This window comes from Dromiciops gliroides, chromosome 3 (assembly GCF_019393635.1).
Source record: "Dromiciops gliroides isolate mDroGli1 chromosome 3, mDroGli1.pri, whole genome shotgun sequence".
Classification (NCBI taxonomy): Eukaryota; Metazoa; Chordata; class Mammalia; order Microbiotheria; family Microbiotheriidae; genus Dromiciops; species Dromiciops gliroides.
In genome coordinates, this window is record NC_057863.1 from 203,656,419 (window position 1) to 203,677,447 (window position 21,029).

Genomic DNA, 21,029 nt, shown 5'->3' on the forward strand with positions numbered 1-21,029 from the left:
TTCTTTTCTGGGTGTGCCATGCCACATACATTTGGAGATGTACCCAATAAAAAAACAATATGAAAATTGTTTGATATTTTGTATAATAAGATGAAAGCAACTTTACTAACATAGGATATTAGAATTTTACAACACAGAATGGAAAGAGAAACATGCCCTAATATTCTACTGTATCAGGAATAAACAGCTGATAAGTCAGGGAATAGGAAATGTAGGAGAGATTTATGCATATATTCAGAAGGTACAAAAGTTCAAAAGGTTCACCTCTCTACCTTTGCCCTCATCCTACTCATTTCATGCTGGCCAGGAGAGAAACCACTATCAAAATTTCATGATGCTCTTTTGATGAAATCTAAAGTCAAGATCACTTCTAGAATTGACAGGTGATATAAACTTATTGTCTTTCATACAGAATATGGTAATGCAACATAACTAAGACCAGGACCTAATAAATTTGGTTTGGGCATCAGAATCAGCTCCCAAATTTGGGAATGATGTAAATTGTTCATCCTTCAGACAAGCAGAAAAAACAAAACAAAATACCTACTTCATTGCTATTGGACTTTGGTTCCTTTACAGCAGTTCATGACCCCAATTTAGGTACTTTGGGGCATATGAAAAGATCTTAAATAATGGTCTGGAAGGATTTTGAAAAGGAGCTGCCTTCATCTGTCTAGGGCATTTCTTGGTTTATGTATAAGACAGATATGTCTTTATTAAAAGATCCTTCCCCCCTCAACCCCTGCCCCGCCTCTTATTAACTACCCCTGTGGTCCTCAAATCCAGTATATTATAAGCCAGAGGAAAAAAATAGGTCCACTGTCAGGTGAAAAGTCAGAGGAGTCCTTGAGTTGACCTCCACCATTACTATTACCCATATGAAGTAAGGTCTTTTTTCAACAAAAAGTATTATAATAGTAAAATGCGAACATGCATGAGCAAGAAAGGAGTATATTTTTATATTTTCTAGAAAGATTGTACTGAAAATTGTAGGCACCATAAGGAAATTATCTGGTACCATGGTGACCTGATATTATAAACTAGTTGAACCCTGACTAAGTGTTTTTATTGAAAAATAAATATAAAATCAATTTAAAAGGGCAAGCTTGCATTTTAATTGGGAATGAAAGTACTTGCAGGTATACCATTTCCTGTGAAATTGAGTTTGTCTTGGATTGAAAGGCTCAGGGATTGCATGACATATAGTTTGGAATAATTAACCCTTATTTCATAATCTAGACATCTGGCTTGAAACTCAATCTTTATTATTTCACACAGATGAAATCATGCATTGGTGAACTGATTGATAAAACTCAAACACAAATAAGCTTTATTTGTAACCCAGAGTGACAATTTGTGGATTTACAGTTAGAATTCTAACTGTCAAGGAGATAAATTCTTATGTCAGCTGCTAGTCAACATATTTTTTTCCCTAGTTGAAGCCAGAATGATTCAAAAAGGTTTTTTTCTTTAAAGAAAGAACTACCAACTACTAAAATTAAGGGCTCTGAACTAAAATAAGCCCTTGATATTTTGGATGTATGCCTGTCTGTTCCAAAAATCTTTTAGAGGCATAGACAAATAGGTACTGCTATGATAAGAGTAATAAGAAGACTTTAATTTAATCTGTATTTCATTCTACCATCTTGGAACAAAATGACGACTTTAAAAACATTTCAAAATGTTCATGTTTTGTGATTTCTAAAGAATTTTGATAAAATTTGATACATATAAAAGGAAACTTGAAGCAGCTGGCAGTATTGGACCCGGAGTCAGGGAGATCTGAGTTCAGATTTAGCCTCAGGCACCTACTATCTGTATGAACCTGGGAAAGTCACTTAACCCTGTTGCCTCGGCTTCCTCATTTGTAAAAAGAGCTGGTAAAAGAAATGGCAAAGCACTCCACTATCTTTGCCAAGAAAACCCTGAGTCATGAAGAATTGGACATGACTGAAACAAGTAAACACCACTACGACCACCATCACAAAAAAAAAAAAATTGGTATAGACATGTTGTTTGAGATAGCCACAAAACAACTTGATTGAAATATCTAGTGGATATATGTGCATTCAGTTGGTGATGCTTTTTGTCATGGTTTAGAGATTTAAGGTAGAAAGTGAGAATGAGAGGCAGCTAGATGGTGCAGTTGATAAAGCACCTGCCCTGGATTCAGGAGGACCTGAGTTCAAATCCGGCCTCAGACACTTGACACTTACTAGCTGTGTGACCCTGGGCAAGTCACTTAACCCCTACTGCCCATAAAAAAAACAAAAACAAAACAAAAGAAAGTGAGAGTGAAAAGGAGACAATAATTTTTCCTGTGGCCCTTATACCTTTGGGATGTGATAGTAACAACTCTTCCCAAACTCCAACTTTCTTCTCCCACTGGATCTATCAGTCCATTAACCTTCTCTATAATGTATTTGTTCAGAAAGTCAGGATGCTCAAGAAGCCCAAGTTCAAATTAGAAAAACTAATGGAAATGCATGGGGAAGGGGGTAGCTCTGGAAAACCTTCAGGAGAAGAAATAGGCATGAAAGTAGAAAGGGCCAATGGACATAAACAATTAGTTCAAAAATATATCTAAAAAATCTTTTAAAGTTGAAAAATAAAAAATTTCTCACTCTGGTTTTCTTTAAGGTCAAAATTACAGTACCATTTGGTGCTTTAAAAGTTTTCTCATAAATGTGATAAGGAAATTCTTTTACAGATGGAATTGCATAATTGCTTTGGAAATAACTTCCAATTAAACTTGTTTTTAGGTTCCTCAGTTACCATCCTCTCTCCACTGGTCAGGCCCAGACCAGAAAAGGGCTGCAGGAGGGTAGTGATAACAACATGATTCTATAGTGCACCCCCCACCTCTCTACAAATGAACATGGCTACCAACTCACAATTTCAGCTTAGGTTGAAAAAATTGAAGACACAGCTTTACATGGCTTTGTCGCTCCTATTTTTGGAAAGCTAATTAGGATTACTAATTTTTTTTTAAACAAACTAAACTAAACTGAAACTAAAGCCCACATGATTCTCTTACAATTGTGGCTCAGGGTCCCCATGCCATGGAGGAAACTCTAATATTGTATAGTGAGATTCATACTTCTATCCTGTGTAATCTGTGAATCACAAACCTTTCATTGGGTCACTCAATTGCAGCACTCTCTTTGCAATTAAAAGATACATAGGACACATGGCAAGTATGAGTGATCTCAATTTTATATCAAGATAAACATTGTTAAAAAAATGAGTCATTTAGAAGTAATTCTCTGTCATCTATAGGTGGTAAGTATAAAGGAAATATTTCCTGTTCTGTTGCTGATATTAGCTCCAATTTATTCTAGTCAAACCTCCTAGTGGACTTTAAGAAGAACTGGGAGGAGGGAGAATTCTAGCTGCCGCACTGCCCCAGTTTTAGTGAACATTCAACATTCTTGGCGGGGGCATCAGTTCTAGTCTTTGATCATGGCATCCACTGCTGCCACTGCTGTTTTTGTGCCAATTTTTTAAATGTTTCTTCCAGTCTTATACTTGGCCATCTTAGCTCAGTGTTCTCCCTTCTCTTTTACACCCAGTGCTTATTCTCTATGATTGACAACATGAGAGATTCCATTCTAACCATGGCACTTCAGGTCTGACCATAAATTTCTCTGAGTTTCTGAGGAGCTTGGGTAATATTCCTCCCCAAAGTTTAGTATTTGGTAGTCCCTCCCAAAGTCAGCTGCAGTGCATTTAAAATCTGTTGTAATAAGGCATAGCACCAAAATAAACACAGGCACTTAACAGTAAACGGATGATTAACTTAGCACCCCAGGTAACCACCTTAGGGTGCCATTCATGACAAATGAACATAGACAATATATTCAGTAGATATAGCACAGTACAAAGCATCACTTGACAGGCTATTTTGGTGACTGCGGGTCTAAATTACATGCAGGAAATAATACATGCACATGTCACAGCAGTATCTACATATCCATAGAACAAAAACAAATATGTAAATTAATGAGCAAAGGTAAAGAAATAATAGAATCATCAGGCCTGTGAAGTAACAAAATATAAAGAAACAGCAGAGTTTATGCAAATAAGCAAACAGCAAAATAGATTTAGATTAATGTAAATACAATACAGGTATGATAGCTAGAACAAGCAAATAAACATAAATGGCAAAATAACAAGGGAAGCACACTAAATATATGCTGTAATTGAAGTCAAAAAGCATTAATTAATCACTTACCTACATGCCAGGAATTGTGTTACATGCTGGGAATACAGATACCAGTAAAAAAGACGGTCCCTGCTCTCAAGGAACTTACGTTTTCATGGAGGAAGAAAATACATTAAAAAAAAAAGCTGAAAAGAATTTGGTGTGTGTGTGTGGGGTGGCTTTGAGGGAAGAAAGTATCTATGTAGGAGCATAGACAAAAATGTAGAGATTCAGGAGTGGGAGTGGACCCTGGAGAGGAGTGAAGGTGTGGGCATAGCTGGCTTTGGTGCTTTCTCAAAATGTAGGTTCCATGAGGAACTTATCAATCAAAGAATGGGGCCTCTGAGGTAGAGGGTTCTTCCAGGGTGAGGAGGCTGTTTGACTGAAGGAGAAATAATTAACATGCAGCAATGATTATGTGCAATTATATTTTTAACATTAGTATTCTCATCTGCTTACATTTGTAACTGTTTCTTCTTGGACATTCTAAGTTGGCTCAGTCATATCACCTAGTGACCTGTCTGTCCCTATGTCTGAGGTAATTATGGGTACAGGCTGGTTATCATGCTCATCATAACAATCATCATGCCTATCTAAATGTAAAGTAGCAGAAGGTTGAGGCTGGATACTGGTGTTACTGTATTTTGTGAGGTGTTTCTCACTGGTAGATATCAGTGCAGCTGAATTCCTAAGCTGAAAAGAGAATGCCTATTGGTTCAGTCCTTACCCATTGCTTGAATTTGTTGTTGTGTTAAAGTTCACAGAGCTGTATTCACTTGAAATATTTGTTTCTGTCATTGTCTGGGCCAGTCTTTGCATGATGGGCTGGCTGTCTTTTTATCTTAGAGTCTACTAAGATGAATAGACATCAGTTTCCCTTTTGGAAATAAGCAATTGTAGAGGATTGGCTTTTCAGGGCCCCTGGAAATCTCAGGGGCTATTTTGTTTTGTTTGGTTTTGTTTTTTAAATTTTTTTTTTTAGTGAGGCAATTGGGGTTAAGTGACTTGCCCAGAGTCACACAGCTAGTAAGTGTCAAGTGTCTAAGGCCGAATTTGAACTCAGGTCCTCCTGATTCCAGGGCCGGTGCTCTATCCACTGCGACACCTAGCTGCCCTGGGCTATTTTGTTAATAGGCAAGTTGCCCAGTCTCTCCAGAACTGGCCTGAAGTAACTTTCCATTGATCCAAAAACTTATGCGTCTATTGAATGATAAGATTACTCAGCAAAACACTGTCATCTGCTTAAGGTATTGACAGTTATCATATTCTTGTTTATTTCTTTCAGTATTCCTCTAGGATTTTTTAAAAGCTAGGTGTTAATCTTCCTTTACTTTCTTGTTTTGCCAAGAGATGTGGCACTGGTTTAAAGTATTTGTAGTTTCTCTATCCTCACACTCCAAAACATGTCAGTAGGTTAACATGACTCATACCCCAACATCAGCAGATAGGCTATAAAGCTAATGACATAATTCCTGTTGAAACTGTACAGATGAACTAAGAGAGCCACATTTTGTCTAACCTTTGGTTTTTGTTCTGATTTCAGTGTCCCTAACATAATATATGGTTGAAATATTTAGCTTGTGAGTTCTCTTAAGGTTGTCAAGGTATAATTATAGATTTTGTGATACCAGATAAAGCAAAAATTCCTTAAACAGTTTACATTTATCATTTTTATCTAGTTCTGAATGGATTCAGACATGAAGTCCATACATTGAAATAGTTTTTTTTTTCCACAAAACTTTTCAAACTTTTATGATTCCAGGATTGGCTAGATGTTTACCCACTTTTTGCAGTGTCATTCACTACTAATATATGACTTAGGTTTTTCCTATGTCCTTCCCAATATAAGAAGTCAATACAGATAACTTGCAAAGGTTTTCTAGTGCTTATATTCTCCAAATATTCAGCACAAGTTGGTAGTAGTTTCTTTGTATGCAATGAGCACTTCTCATATTTCTTGGTGATATCTACAGTCATCTTGGACTACTAAAATATGTTTCATGTTAACTGTAGCATCTCTTCTTGATCTATATGTCTAAAGTCATTATATAAAGCTTTCATGGCCATAAAGTAATATGCTCCAGGTAGCACCAATTGCTTCTTGCTACCATGTGTGGAATCAGTGACAATCTGGTTCTCTACTTCATTGCACATCTCCAATTTCTGTCATTGTCACAAGAATAAAGTGCTTCCAAGGGACTGGCACCTGAGTTCTTTGGCATTATCATCTCACTTCTTGACTTGTATCTTATCTTACAATCCTTCTTCAGCCATATGCTCTTTTTGCTAGTCATCTGCTGACAACTGAAGCAGAGAAGTTTGGTTCAATGGAATGAGATGTGTCACCATTGCTGGTAATCTGACTGGTGGAAGTCCCAAATTTTCAGCTTCCATTTGCTTGTAAACCACATTTTCAATGTCATATAGCTTTCAATCCTTCTTTAGTTATCATAACTTTAGTGTTATGTGGTCTTCTAAACAGGTTATGTGCATTCACATGTTTTTTGGTAACAAAATATCTTGTCCTACATTTGCTCACATATATTTTTCTGTTCAGTTAAGGGTCTTTAGTTTCTCCTAATATGCAGGTGAGCTATCTCTTTCTAATACCTTAGATTTGCTTTGACCTACTCATAGATTTCTTGCTGCTATCTGGCTTTGATGATCTGCCCCTCAGACTAGGAACAGGTAGAGTTCTCACCTTTGGTATGCAGAATATGGGATCAGGCTCATTCACAAATGAGGTATCCCTTGTACCAAGGATTTAACTTAATTTCTTGTATAACTGAGTACTGAAATGTAATTTTCAAGCTTGTATCTCAATTGCTATGCTATGTAATCAACTTGAGTCATTAATCTTGCAACATTTCTATAGTACTTTGCTTTTGGAAGGGTAATTTAAGCTAGTTTTCAGATACTATCCTTTATTTGAATTTTGTCAGTTTTGTTAGACCAATTATCTGAGACTAGTAATTCATAGAACACAATCATATTGGATGTTCCTAATCTAATTCCCAATCCATTTTTTAAAAATTGTGTCTCAAGACACAGTGTCTACTCCATATATCAGTAATCCCATATAAATAATCTCATACTGGTATTCATTAAAGTAACAGGGTTTTCCAAAAGGGAAAATATTGTATTATTTAATAACATGATATGATATATGATTTGATGTGATGTTATATGATATATCACACCATATATATCATATTAATCATATCATGTGTCATATCATATAATAAATCATTTTAAATATTATATATATAAAAGTCTGGATTATGAAGTATTTTAAATTGAAATGTTAAATGGGAGTTTGTATTTATTCTTGAGGCAATAGGAAGTCATGAGAACTTTTGGAACAGGGACATCTTGGTGTACTGGTGAATAGAATATTAGACCTGGAGTCAGGAAGACCTAAATTCAAACATATCTTCAGATGTCTTTCAGCTCTATGTCTTTCTGAGGAAGTTAGTGGCTCAGTGCATAGAGTTCTGGGCTTGGAGTCATGGAGATTTAAGTTCAAATCTGGCTTCAGACACTTAATAATTGGGTGATCTCAGACAAGTCACAGCAGGCAGCTGGTAGCTCAGTGGATGGAGGACTGGGCCTGGAATCAGGAAGACCTGAATTCAAATCTGGACATAGACACTTGCTCTGTGTCTTTGGGCAAGTCACTTAAACTCTGTTTACCTTAATCTACTGGAGAAGGAAATGGCAAAACACTCTAGTATAACTGAATGACTGAATCACAGTGTGTACCTAACTCTGTTTCCTCATCTATAAATGGAGATAGTAATACCATCTAACTCTCAGGCAGATGTGAGGACACAATTAAGTATTTGTGTAAAATTAAAAAGAGGAGAGGAATGTGGAGAGGGATGAGGACAGGGAGATGGAGAGAACATTTTGAGCAGGCAACTAATGTGGACTAAACTATGCTTTAGGAAAATTACATTATGTGTGTATTGTAAAGAAAAGAGATTTAAAGCAGACAGAACCAGTAGTAGGCTTGTACAATAGTATATTTAAGAAATGATGTGAGTCTGAACTAGAGTGCTCATTAAATACTAGAAAAATTAGAACCCCATTATAATGGCTCATGTAAAGATTCAGTTATGTCATGGGTGAAACTGTGATTCCTGTGGTTGAACAACTATATAGAATGAGAACATATGTTTACCTATCTATATGTATATGCACAATATTATATGTTGTATTTTAGCCTGTAGCCTAGATATTAATCTTTTCCCCCTTTATGGCATGATTAACTAAAGAAATTCCATTGGCACATTAACATATTGAACATTTAAATATAGTTTTCCATGGTGTCACCATTAGGACTTGCACAATCAAGTGGATTTTCTATGTATAATGCTAAAATATTTTAATAATATAATGCATTCGTATGCTTATTATTAAATGTATTTATTTCACGAATCTTTATTTTTTTTCTTCTAGCATTATGTTTTGGACTCAGAAATCTCTGAATTCTGTGGCATTGGTTGCTTATGATTTAGTCAAGAAAAGAGCTAAGATACTTTTGAATTCTCAATCAGAAAGCAACACCTCCTGCTTTGAAGAAAGAAATTGCAACTGTACTTTGATTAATCTTCAGTTGGATGGACCTATAGTTGTTGATACTACAAACTATAAAGACACAAAACTCTATTTCATTACTCAGAATCAAGAGATATGGTCTTCTGATTTAAATGGCTGTCAGTGTTGGAAAATTATGAATTTTATAGGAAATAGAGGTACTATAATTTCTTTAAAGGGAAATATCTCCCCCCTCTCAGATTTCAAGTAGACACATTTTCTTTTACCCCATGGCAATCCATTATTGATATTGAAACCAGAGCATCTTTTCTTCTTCTATTAAAATAATAGGATTATGGATCTCCAGCTGTAAAGGACCTCAGAGGCCATCTAGTGCAAACCTCTTGTTTTACAGTTGAGGAAAGTAAGGTCCGGGAATATTAAATAATTTGTCCAATTTCACACAGATAGTACACATTGGAAATATGATCTGAATTTAAGTCCTCTGACTTCAAAATTAACACTCTTTCAATTATATTTCACTACTTAATTATACTTCTCTAACCTTAATTTCTAAGGGAACTTCAGTGAACATCTAATCCAAAATAATTCACAATACAAAAAAATACTTCTACAACATCTTTCACAGATTGTCACCTGGGTTCTTCTGGATTGGGAAGCTCACTGCTTTGTATACTAATTTTACACATTTTGGTATATTTGTTAGAAAGCTCTTCCTTGTGTTTAGCTGAAATTTGTCTACTTGTTAATATCATCTATTAGTACTAATCTGACACCTAGCATTATTCTACTTTTTTCTGCATAGCATTATAGACTCAGGCTATATAATCATAAAATGGTATATGTAGGACTACAAGAAATATGAGGACATCTAACTCAACCTTCTCATTTTAGAGTTGAAGAAACTGAGGCACTGAGAGGTTAAATGATATGCCAGGTTCACATAGCTAGTAAATGTCTGAATCAAATTTTGAACTTAGATCTTGCTTATACTCCAATTCTAGGACACTATCACATACCTTTAAGTGTAACAGAAGGAAGTTTAAACATAATCTAATCCAGTTCCCTCATTTATACATAAGGAAACTGAGGCTCAGAAAAAATATACCCATTGTCATAGATTCAATACAGCAGAGTCAAAATTTAAACCAGGGTTCTTTCACTTATCCCAGTACTCTTACCTATTTACTTTCACATATTTGAAGATAGTTATTATACATGCACTAAATATTCTCTTCAGCAGACTAAGCATTCTACAGTTTCCTCAGATTGGGGTTCTCAAAATTTTCACTTTCTTGTATATGCTCTAATTTATCAATATTCTTTTAAAATTTTGACATCCAGAACTGAGTATTTTATGGGCTATGGACTAGTACACAGGGCAGTAGACCTATTAACTCCTCTCATCTAAATGCTATACATCTATTTAAGCAATTTAATATCACATTAGCAATTTTGCATCCATATCATTGTCATACTGTTGGTGATTAAAATTTCTAGGCATTTCTTATGTGAACTGCTTTAAGAATAGTATTACCCCATCTTGTACTTCTGCAGTTGATTTTTTTACCTTAAATGTCAGACTCTACTTTTATTTCTTCTAACAATTTTTTTGTTTGTTTAGGTTCATTTTTTAAATCTATTGCAGTCTTTCTGAATTCTGTCTCTGCCATATATTATGTTAACTATGTTTGCATGGTTTGTTTTACCAAATTCTTCTGAAAGAAGACTCACATTTTATTTTTAAAAAATAGAACTGAGGTGTCCTTGAATACTGGCATTCTAATCTGGGGCATATTTCTTCTGTTCTCTGTCCCTATATTCACTGTTCAGATAGACAAGGAGAAAGATAAGTCCCATTTTTATCTCTGTTTATGTTTAAAGAAATATATGCATGAACCAATGAGTACTTTTTAAAATACTATTGATATGTCAAAATGGTGTTTAAATTGCATTGGCTCACAAGAATTGGCTGATAAATTTTTAGTGTGAGCATTTAGCTTGGAAATCAACCAAATGTTACAAAATGGGGCTTGATTTATTGTTTTGTTTCCTGTCTAGACTTAATAAAATGATGAAGAAAATACTAATAATATAGATTAAACTTAAAAGTGTTTTTGCTTTTCAAATAAGTAGTTCTTAAACTAGCAATTTACCAGAACATCCCTGGATACATGTCATAAGTACATAATCAGTGTTATGTGGTTTTCTTTAATTTTTCTTTTTATGGGTTATACCTATACTTTAAAAAAAATAAAACATAGAATTATACCTCCTCTGTGAAGCTTTACAATATTCCCCCTCAGTTATTAGTATTCTGTAGTTCCTTAAATTATCTTGGATTGCAGATATAGATATAGATATAGATATAGATATAGATATAGATATAGATATAGATATAGATATAGATATAGATATAGATATAGATATAGATATAGATATAGATATAGATATAGATATAGATATAGATATAGATATAGATATAGATATAGATATAGATATAGATATAGATATAGATATAGAATCCCCTCAGGTAGAAGGTAAGTTCCTTGGAAAATGGGCAACATTCTTTTGTTTGTATTCCAAGTGTTTAACACAATTTACTGCTTTAACTAGATATTTAGAATTTAGCCAATTTCTAAATGTCCAAGTCCTACTAAAATATGAAATGCATCCCAATTATGAGCCATATAACATCCAGAAGAGAGTAAACATGAGAATGGGACTTTAATTCCATGTCATATAAAGATCACTTAAAGAAATTAGAAGTGTTTAGCCTGGAGAATAAAAGATTAGAGTGTGGCAGCTGTGTTTAAGTATATGGAAGGTTGTCCTGTGGCTGTAAGAAGGCATAGACAAGACAAAAAACCCACAAAGATTTGCAGTTTGCCATTTATATAGCTCTTAAGTCATTCTACTTTTCTATAATTTAATTCTTACAGCAACCCTGTGACATAAGTGCGATTACTATTCCCATTTTACATATGGGGAAATTGAGGCTGGAATGTTTAAGTGATTTGTCTAGGGATAGCATAATTTGAACTGAGGCCTTCCTGATGCTGAGTTCAGCACTGAACAATATGGGATCAGTTTCTCACTACATTATAGATTATTCTCAAATAGGCAACACTCCTGATTTGCAGATTTGGGATAAGTAATTTTAAAAATTGACTGCTCAGTATGTTGGAAATACTCCAGCCTGCTAATGACCTTATGAAAAGATAGATTAGAACATGTTAAAGACTATCACCACCTAATCAAGGATTTTCCTCTAGTGTAATTAGAAGAATTAAAAGAGCATAGAAAAAGTGAAAACTGTAGAGAGAAATCTGGCACCTGGAAGACTGTTATAAGTCAGAAAAAAACACTCAAAGGTTTGACAGTTCTTATATTTCTCCAGAATTTCTCATCCATTATATAAGGGTTTTCTTGATCCTCCCAGCTTTTAATCCATTCTTTTCTGCAAATTGTTGTTGTTCAGTCATGTCTGACTCTTCATGACCCCATTTGGGGTTTTCTTGGTAAAGTCACTGGAGTAGTTTGCCATTTTCTTCTCCAACTGATTTTACAGATGTGGAAACTGAGGCAAGCAGGGTTAACTGACTTCTTCAGCATCACACAGCTTTTAAATATCTGAAGTCAGATTTGAACACAGGTCTTCCTGACTCCAAGCACAGTGCTCTATCCTCTGTACCACTTAGCTGCAATCTATTTATTTCATAAATGTTTGGTACATACTTATATGTGTCCTATTATATGATGTAAACTCCTTGAGGAGAGAAACTTTTTTCATTTTTCTGTCCTTGAATTTCCAGTGACTAATACAATGCTTAGCACATAGTAAGTACTTAATAAATTTCTATTGATTTATTGAAGAAGGTTTCCCATAATCTAAGAATTAATTTCCTTAGCAATATCCCTTTGTTCTCTAGAATTTGTATACTGAAGCGTTACATAACCCAAAAAATCATAGAAATGAGATTAATAGGGAATTAACAGTTGACCAATATATGACAATATAGTATTACCTTTTCTTTCAGGTTTCAGAATCAAGTCTCTGAGCATGGATAACAAAGCTCTATTTTGGATACAGCCAACTGAAAGAAACACAAAGTTATTCAAAACAGATAAGCTTGTTGGATCCATTTTATCTCAAACTGAATTACCTGGGGTTGTTAGGATGATTGCTTACAATGACAATTTACAGTCATACCCAGGTAAAATAAAATTCATTGAAGTGATTTTCCTGTTCTATTTATTTTTCTTCAAACTTCCTCAGATACCTTTCATTTTTCTTTTTTTTCCTTCCTTCCTTTTTTTTTGGGCCAAGATTTTACTTAGATATAATGTGCTTTTAAAGCACAGGCAATATCTTTGAGTTAGAGGAATAGATTATTATTTGACTCAGAAATAATACCTAATATTAAGATCATCACAACTATATAAATGAGTATGGGCATATATATGGATATGAATATAGGTATGGAAATGGATATGGATGTGGATATGTTTGTGTGTATATATATATTTCTCTGTACATGTACATATGTATATTTATGTATGGGGCAACCATTTGCCACAGTGGATAGAGCGCTGGGTCTCCAGTCAGGAAGATATCTTCCTGATTTCAAATCTAACTTCAGACACTTACTATCTATGTGACCCTGGACAAATCACTTAATCCTGTTTGCCTCAGTTTCCAGTTGGAGAAGAAAATGACAAATCACTCCAGTATTCTTGCCAAGAAAACACCAAATGTAATCACAAAGAGTCAGACACAATGGAAAAAAATAAATGTATACTTATATAATGTGTGTATAACTCTCTCTCTCTATGTGTGTATGTGTGTGTGTAAATATATATATATATATATATATAAAATATGTGTGTGTCTGTGTGTGTATCCTGGAATGAAAAGCCTAGGAAAGCCATAGTGTTCCTCAGTGTTTTGCATACCACTTGAAAATTAATATTTCAAGTACTATTTTTTTTTAGTGAGGCAATTGGGGTTAAGTGACTTGCCCAGGGTCACACAGCTAGTAAGTGTTAAGTGTCTGAGGCCAGATTTGAACTCAGGTACTCCTGACTCCAGGGCCGGTGTTCTATCCACTGTGCCACCTAGCTGCCCCTCCACTGTGCCACCTAGATGCCCCACTATTTTAATTATATGATCTCCGTGCTTCAAAATCTCATTGAGCCAACAGTCAGTTCTCAACTACTTGGACCAGTTTACATAACCCAGACTCAGTTCTATACCAATAACTCCAAAATTCTTCAGTATGATACTTTATTTAAGATCAAGTATTTTGTTCTTATTGTCCACAGAAACAATATGGCTTATTGGCCTTTTGTATGAAAAACTGCACCTAGGACCAGGCAAATAGTAAATGCTCATTAAGTAATTGTTGAATGATTCTTTTTCTTATACATCAAGTTTTCAGTAACTTTAATAGAAAGGAAAGAGGAACAGGAATGTTCTTATTTTATTTATACAAGAAGAGTTGTAAAAAGGCACTCATTTTAAGATCATAGATTGGCAAATATTAAATGAAGAAATTCAACATTTATTAAACACCAACTTGAATAAAACGTAGTGATCAAAAGCAATTCCAACTATTCAAAGTAAAATATTTATATAACAATACATTTTCATTATATGTTGATTGGAGTCTTAAACATCGCATATTAGATTTTTGTTTTCTTTTCTTTTGTCTGTACTAGAACGTGAATGCTTGATTCCAAGACCATATACAAATAAAGTTCAAGTGGTCAATAAGACAGACTCAGCTTTGATTCTGAATATCCCTCCAGTAGAGTACATGGCTCAGTGTCTTCATGTAAGCAGACCTACTCTCACATATATAGTGCATTATGGAGAACTGCAAGACAGTGAATCAAATGTTACATGTTCCCATGGATTGGAATGTGCAATACAGGTAAAGAATATATGGTATCTTCATTGTTTGTATAAAGTATATTTACAAGTATGAACAAGATAAGAGAGATCATTCAAATTTATTAAGGGTTAAAAAGCTAAAAATTTACTGTAAATTTTTTTTAACATTGGGAACACTATATTTTATGCTTACCTTGTGTTGCACAAATGTTTTGTTCCTTTTTTTTTTTTTTGCTCCTTTCCAGCATAAAGTGATCATTCCAGTAGGCTAAACATTTTGTTCACTAAAATTGAACTACTCTACAAAAGTAACATTATATATTTTAGAGGTTGTTTTTCTCCTGTTCCCTGAGACAGTGTGCAGTAGACAACAATGGTTCAAGTAATGCTAAGGCAATGGAAAGAGCCCTGGATTTCTAAAGCCTCAGGGTAAAATTCCAGCTCTTTCATTGACTACATGTGTAACCTTAGGTAAGCTATGTAACCTCTCTGCTTCTCAATTTTCTCATATCCAAAATGAGGAAGTTCAACTAAGTGACCTCTAAGGTACATTACAGTTCTCAATCTGTGATCTTGATCCATGAAACTCATCAAGTCACTTAGTAACTGAGGTACACTGAACAACTTACCTAAGATCTCATGAAGGGACTTCAGTTTCCCCATCTGCAACACAAGGCATAATAATGTGTCTTCCCACTTCTCTGGGTATAATTGAGACAATGTATACAAAGGAATCTACAACTACTAAATATAACTATAAAGCAACAGCAGCTGTTGCTATTCTCCTACCCTAAAGTTGAAAATGAAATATCTGGGCTCCCAAATGTGTTTATTCTAGATGCTACTAGAATCAATTCCTGGAAGCCTCCCAGGAATTGTAGCAGTTCCTGTATGGACCGAATTACCCTCCACTCCATGCCCCTACTTCCTCCTTACCCTGTATATTTTCCTTTTTTGCTTAACAGTATTGGGTAATGTATTCCTTAACCTCTGATTTGCCAAGTTATATTTTGTTTGCTTGTATAAGCACCCTATAGGATTTAAGAGGAAAAACAAAATGAAATCTATTGGCCTAGTTGGAAAATATGTGCTTTGTATTCCCACTGCCAGAGAAAAACGTTAAAGCAATACTGAATTAAAAAAAAAAACCTGTTGTAGATGAATTACTTCCTAGAAATGAGTTTGCCAAAAATTTCAAGCTAAATGATCTCTTTGTTACTTCTAGTATACATTCATAATTGTTTTTTCCCCTCTCCTGTGACAGAAGATGATGACATTATTTATAACTTCTTTCAAAATGTGCATCCAAAAAACCTCTTTCCTTAGATGTAGCTCTATAAAAGAAGTACTATTCAGTGTTAATATTACATCTGGGGTTACTCTCACCTCTCCAGAAATCAGTATTTAGGAAGATTACCCAACTCAAAATGACTATCTTCCTTTTCTGAGGTAAAAACACTTTCCTCAGTGGATTTTTTCAACCTGTCTTTGAAGGCTCCTTAAGAGCTAAAAGAGCCACAGTTTCTCCTATATATGGAAAACCTGCTGAGATACTCTTCTATTTAATAGATTCTAATGGCTTTAGCTTTATATAAATTAATAGGAAAATGTGAATTATGTTTTCTAGAAAATCAAGAACTAAAATGAGTCATTGATGAAAAAGATCTCATTGATTGATTCAGTAATAAATATGTTCATATCCCATTTTAGAAGTAAAAGAGGAAACTCAGCTCTTTGTCTTCCAAGTAGTGAGGAAAATGATAGAATATTGCTGCTATGTCTAATGTCCTTTCTCTTCTATATGATTTTTGTTTGTTTTTTGTTTTGTTTTGTTTAATGCACATCTGTACTATTAAGCCTTCTCAGTAGCTATGATGCTGACATTTTTAATCAATTTCAATAAAATTAATGAAATGTCAGGACTTACTATATCAGGTAGATCATCATCTACCTCATAATGCACTAAGTGATTTTCTTTTTCTCTTATTTATTACCATAACAGTGTTTGTGTGATATTAGTGCTTCTGTTGCCTTGAGAAAGAGAGAATCTATCACTCTTGCAAAATATATAAGAAGAGCTCAGAAATTTTAAAAATGAAGGCTGTCACTAAAAGTATCATGATCTTTAATACTCACTATAACTCAATTGATGTTCAATGCCTGTGGCAAATGCCATTTTTGGAGAGACCATCTTCAATAGTGTCTACTTAATAATTTTCTTGAAGGAGAACCAGGACAATAGAGTGGAACTGAATGGCCTTCATTCTTATACTAGATATCTCATTCAAGTATCTGTCAAAAGCTTTTATCAAGATTTGTCAAGAAATTTGGGTCCACCAGCCGTGAATTGGACATGTTTTGGAGGTAACAAAGCTCAATTATCTTGAAAGATGTCATAGAGAACTGTTTTCTAGTTTTGTTATAGACTAAGAAAGACAGAGCACTCAGTGCATAATCAGAAGATATGGTTCCACCTCGCCTTGCCCTTAACTGGCTGTTTCCTAAGGCAGGTCATTTCATCTCTCTGAGCCCCATTTTCCTCATATAATAAAGTGAAAGTAGGATGAGATCATTTGTAAAGGCTTTTCTAGCTCTAAAATTCAATGTGTCTCTCTGAGATTCAGTTTTCTCATCTGTAAAACAGACATATTGCCTGTAGTGCCTATTTTGGATGGTGGTTGTGAGGCTCAAATGACAGAATTACGTAAAGAACTTGGCAAACAAGCAAACATATAGTGCCAAGAGCATTATATTTTTATTAGTATACATTGATGTATTTTAACAGCATCACTTTTAGTTTCCTTGTTTTCAAAACTATAGGAAAGTAATTGTGCTGGAGCTGGGCCTTTGGGTAATAAGACAGAAAAGAATGAAGAAAGCCAAAAATTAAAATCTAGATTTGCCTCACGGTCAAACAGAGATAAGTACTCTTAGTAGGAATTTATGGCCAAGAATCCATTCTACTAGGATGGGTTCTTATACTTTTTTAATATGGGAACAATAGTGTACCTTGGCATTCTGATATAGCCTATAGACTCCTCAAAATAATTCTTTCTAAATGCATACAAAAATACATAGAATTACAAACAAAACCAATTATGTTGAAATACAATTATCAAAATATTATTTTAAAAAGTCATAGACTATAAGTTAAGAACTTCTTCTCCAAGATCAGGAACATAGGAATGGTATTCTAGGAGACATAGCCAATACTGGCACATTGCTCTGAGGGGAAAGGAGAGACTGAATGTGAACATCTTAATGTGACCAAACTAGTTTTTGGGTACAGAGTTGCTAAATAAGGTAGTGACAGAACAGATGATAAGTGAGGAAATGAACCTGTCTGATGGGCAATCCTGGGTTAGTGAAATAGGGAAGCTGATCACATGCAAAGGCAGGTATGGAGACTTGGTAAAATAATAAAATACTAATATAAAAATAGGGATGTTTGTGAAGTGGATGAGAATATTCTGGCACCACCATCCTCCCAGTCCCCTTGACTGACAATTTAGAAGTCATTCTTGACACTTCACTATCTCCTACCCCTTATACCCAAGCTGTTGCCAATCTCTGTTGATTTCACCTTAGCAGCATCCCTAGTATTTGCCTGTTCCCTTCTCTGACACTGCTACCACTTTAGTGGGGGTTCTCATCACATCACAGCTATTTCAGTAATCTGTGGGTCATTCTAAGTCTACCTCAAGTCTCTCCCCAAACCGATCTATTTTCTATTCAGTCATCAAAGTGAATATTCATATGAATATGTCTCTCCCCTATTCAATAAAATTCACTGGCTCCCTCTCACTTCTAGGATCAAACACAAAATAATCTGTTAGGTATTCAAAACACTTTATAACATAGCCCCTTCCTACTTTTTCAGTCTTATATATTATTCTCCACCATATATTCTTCAATCTAGTGACATTGACTTCCAGGCTCATCCATGAACAAGATGCTCTAGGCATTTTTTCTATCTGTCCTCCATGCTTGGAATGATCTACCTTTTCCACTCTAACAACTAAACTTCCTAGATTCCTTTAAGTCCCAATTAAAATTCCATTTTGTTACAGGAAGCCTTTATCAATGTACCTTAATTCTAGTGTCTTCCCTCTGCTAATTATTTCATATATACCCTATGTATAAATTGCTTTGTATATATTTTGTTTGCATAGTATCTCTAGAATTAGATCTTTGAATGTTGTCTCCTCAATTAGCATGTAAGTTCTTTAAGGACAGAAATTGTCTTTTGACTCTTTTTGTGTCCCTAGCACTTAGCACAGTGCCTTGCTAGGTGCTTAATAAATGTTTATTTATTGATTATTATTATACAAAATGATTTCTGGAAATTTCTATCTGCCCTGGATTATGATTACTATATTCATTCACTCTAATCCAAAAATCTATTTCTATGTCTATTCCTGTTGATGCTTACATAAGCCTTATAACTACAGGGGTGATTTTTTCCTAAAGGTTTTCCTGCTACAATTGAAATTGAAAACTTACCAATTTCTTTACTAATTGTTCAATGGTCTTTCCCTTAGAAACTATCTGAAACCTCTTTCCTCTTATAGCTCATCTCCTGCTCCAGTATGGAGCAGCTCAGTGGAGAGAATAAGAGGGTAATGAATTAGGTGATGGATTTAATTGATCAGATTGATCATGAGGAATGCCAAAGAATTACAAGTCTCAGTGACTCAGTTTCCCAAGTTTTATTAGAATACTTTGAGGTCACAGGGAGAAGCACCCAAAGGAGTAAGGTATCTCAAATAGGGAGAAGAAAATGGTTGTTTATAATGAGAAAAGTAGGTTATCTCCTCCTTAGGGAGGTTCATATCCTAATTTGGACTTCCTGGGGTAATAAGATGTGCTCTAAGGTGAGTACCTTTTTCACTAGGGCTGTGTTTTGGGGTTTAAACATCATAAGGTGAACTTAAGGACATATTTGGTCTTTCTGTGCATGCTCATAAAGACATACTTAGACTTGTCAGAGCCTGAGGGTCTCTCTGTTTATGGTATCTCTTTACTTTAAGATCTGGTTTCTAGATGTCCTGTCATCTAAGAATATTAATGACTATAAATAGTTAATGGTCCCTGCTTACTGTCTCTTTAGACTTCTGTTGATAGTTTTGGTTGATAGTAAACCTCTGGTTACTAACCCTTTGGTAAAACTTCAAACCTTAGTTTCTCTGTTAACCCTTTTAGCTACTATAGGTTATCTGTTAACCCCTTTTAGCTACTGCTGATTAGAGCTCAGATCTTAGGTTATCTGTAAACCCTTTTAGCCTCCTCTATCAGTAATATAGCAGAACTAATAATCCAACAGAAGGCATTAGTAATTTTCAGCAGATATCAGCTGCTTCATCATTGCCAACTAGCATCATTGCTACTAGCATTTTACTCACAATGGAGAGGTGTCACTTCTTTTTTTGTCCATAGTCCCAAGGATCATTTTGATTCTTTTGTCAACAATTCAGTTGCTGACAATCAGCCATTAAAAGCTATTAGACCAACATTAATTTTGCCTTTTTTAAAACTCCTCTCATTCTTTCTGAGTTCTGTCTACTATTTTACTTTTGATGGTCACATTCCTTTAAATTCATCTTATCCCTCTGGTCCCTAGCTTAAATCTATGCAAGCTCCAGGAGATACACTGAGCAACACTGAAGAGGTGGGGTGGAATGTACACTTTGCCTTGTCTTCCTATAGAACCAAACTCTTTGCTTTTCCTAAACATACATTTCTCTCTTAGGCACCTATTTATTTGCTCTTATAGATATACATCTGTCTTTAAATGTGTACAGCTCTTCCATTTTAAGAAAACAACAACAACAAAATATTACTTGTCCCTATTTCATTTGGAAAGTTTCCTCTATACTACTTCATACATTTTCCTTTTCTGTTTGCTCACCTCTTCTTAATCCTTTGAAGTCCTCCTATTATACCATTAGACTCTTACTAGAACTATGGAAACATGGGAGGTGAGTTGAAACAGACCTTAGTATTCTTCACATAATCCAACTTCATCATTTTACTGGAAGGAAACAAAGACCATGAAAGTTTATGTTCTGTGGTCATAGTCACACAGATACTTAATGAAACAACTAAGACTAAAACCCAGGTGTCTTTGAAATATATCCCACTATCTATACAGTCTCTTAATCCTATTCTGTCCTTATCCATGTGACCTCTTTGTTATTCATCACATTGCTGCTCTCAGATGACCACTGGATCTTAGGAGACCATGCCGGTGATGAGGTCTAAATTCATTCAGCTTTAGAAACAGGACCATAAGGTTATGCTAACACCAATGCAGGTAGTTTACTATACAGAGGTGGCCCCAGATTCCAAGACAATACTCCACTATGGTTC

The 21,029-nt window shown here is 34.8% G+C and overlaps 1 protein-coding gene across 1 annotated transcript in view; it reads left to right on the forward strand.

The window, feature by feature from the left end:
• Positions 1-21,029, forward strand: part of LOC122747344 (proto-oncogene tyrosine-protein kinase ROS-like) — a 95,999-nt gene that overhangs the window by 57,402 nt on the left and 17,568 nt on the right. The window contains exons 3-6 of the mRNA XM_043993425.1: positions 8,666-8,961; positions 12,805-12,981; positions 14,486-14,700; positions 16,886-17,024. Coding sequence (XP_043849360.1) covers positions 8,666-8,961; positions 12,805-12,981; positions 14,486-14,700; positions 16,886-17,024 — 827 coding nt within the window. The remainder of the gene's footprint in view (positions 1-8,665; positions 8,962-12,804; positions 12,982-14,485; positions 14,701-16,885; positions 17,025-21,029) is intronic.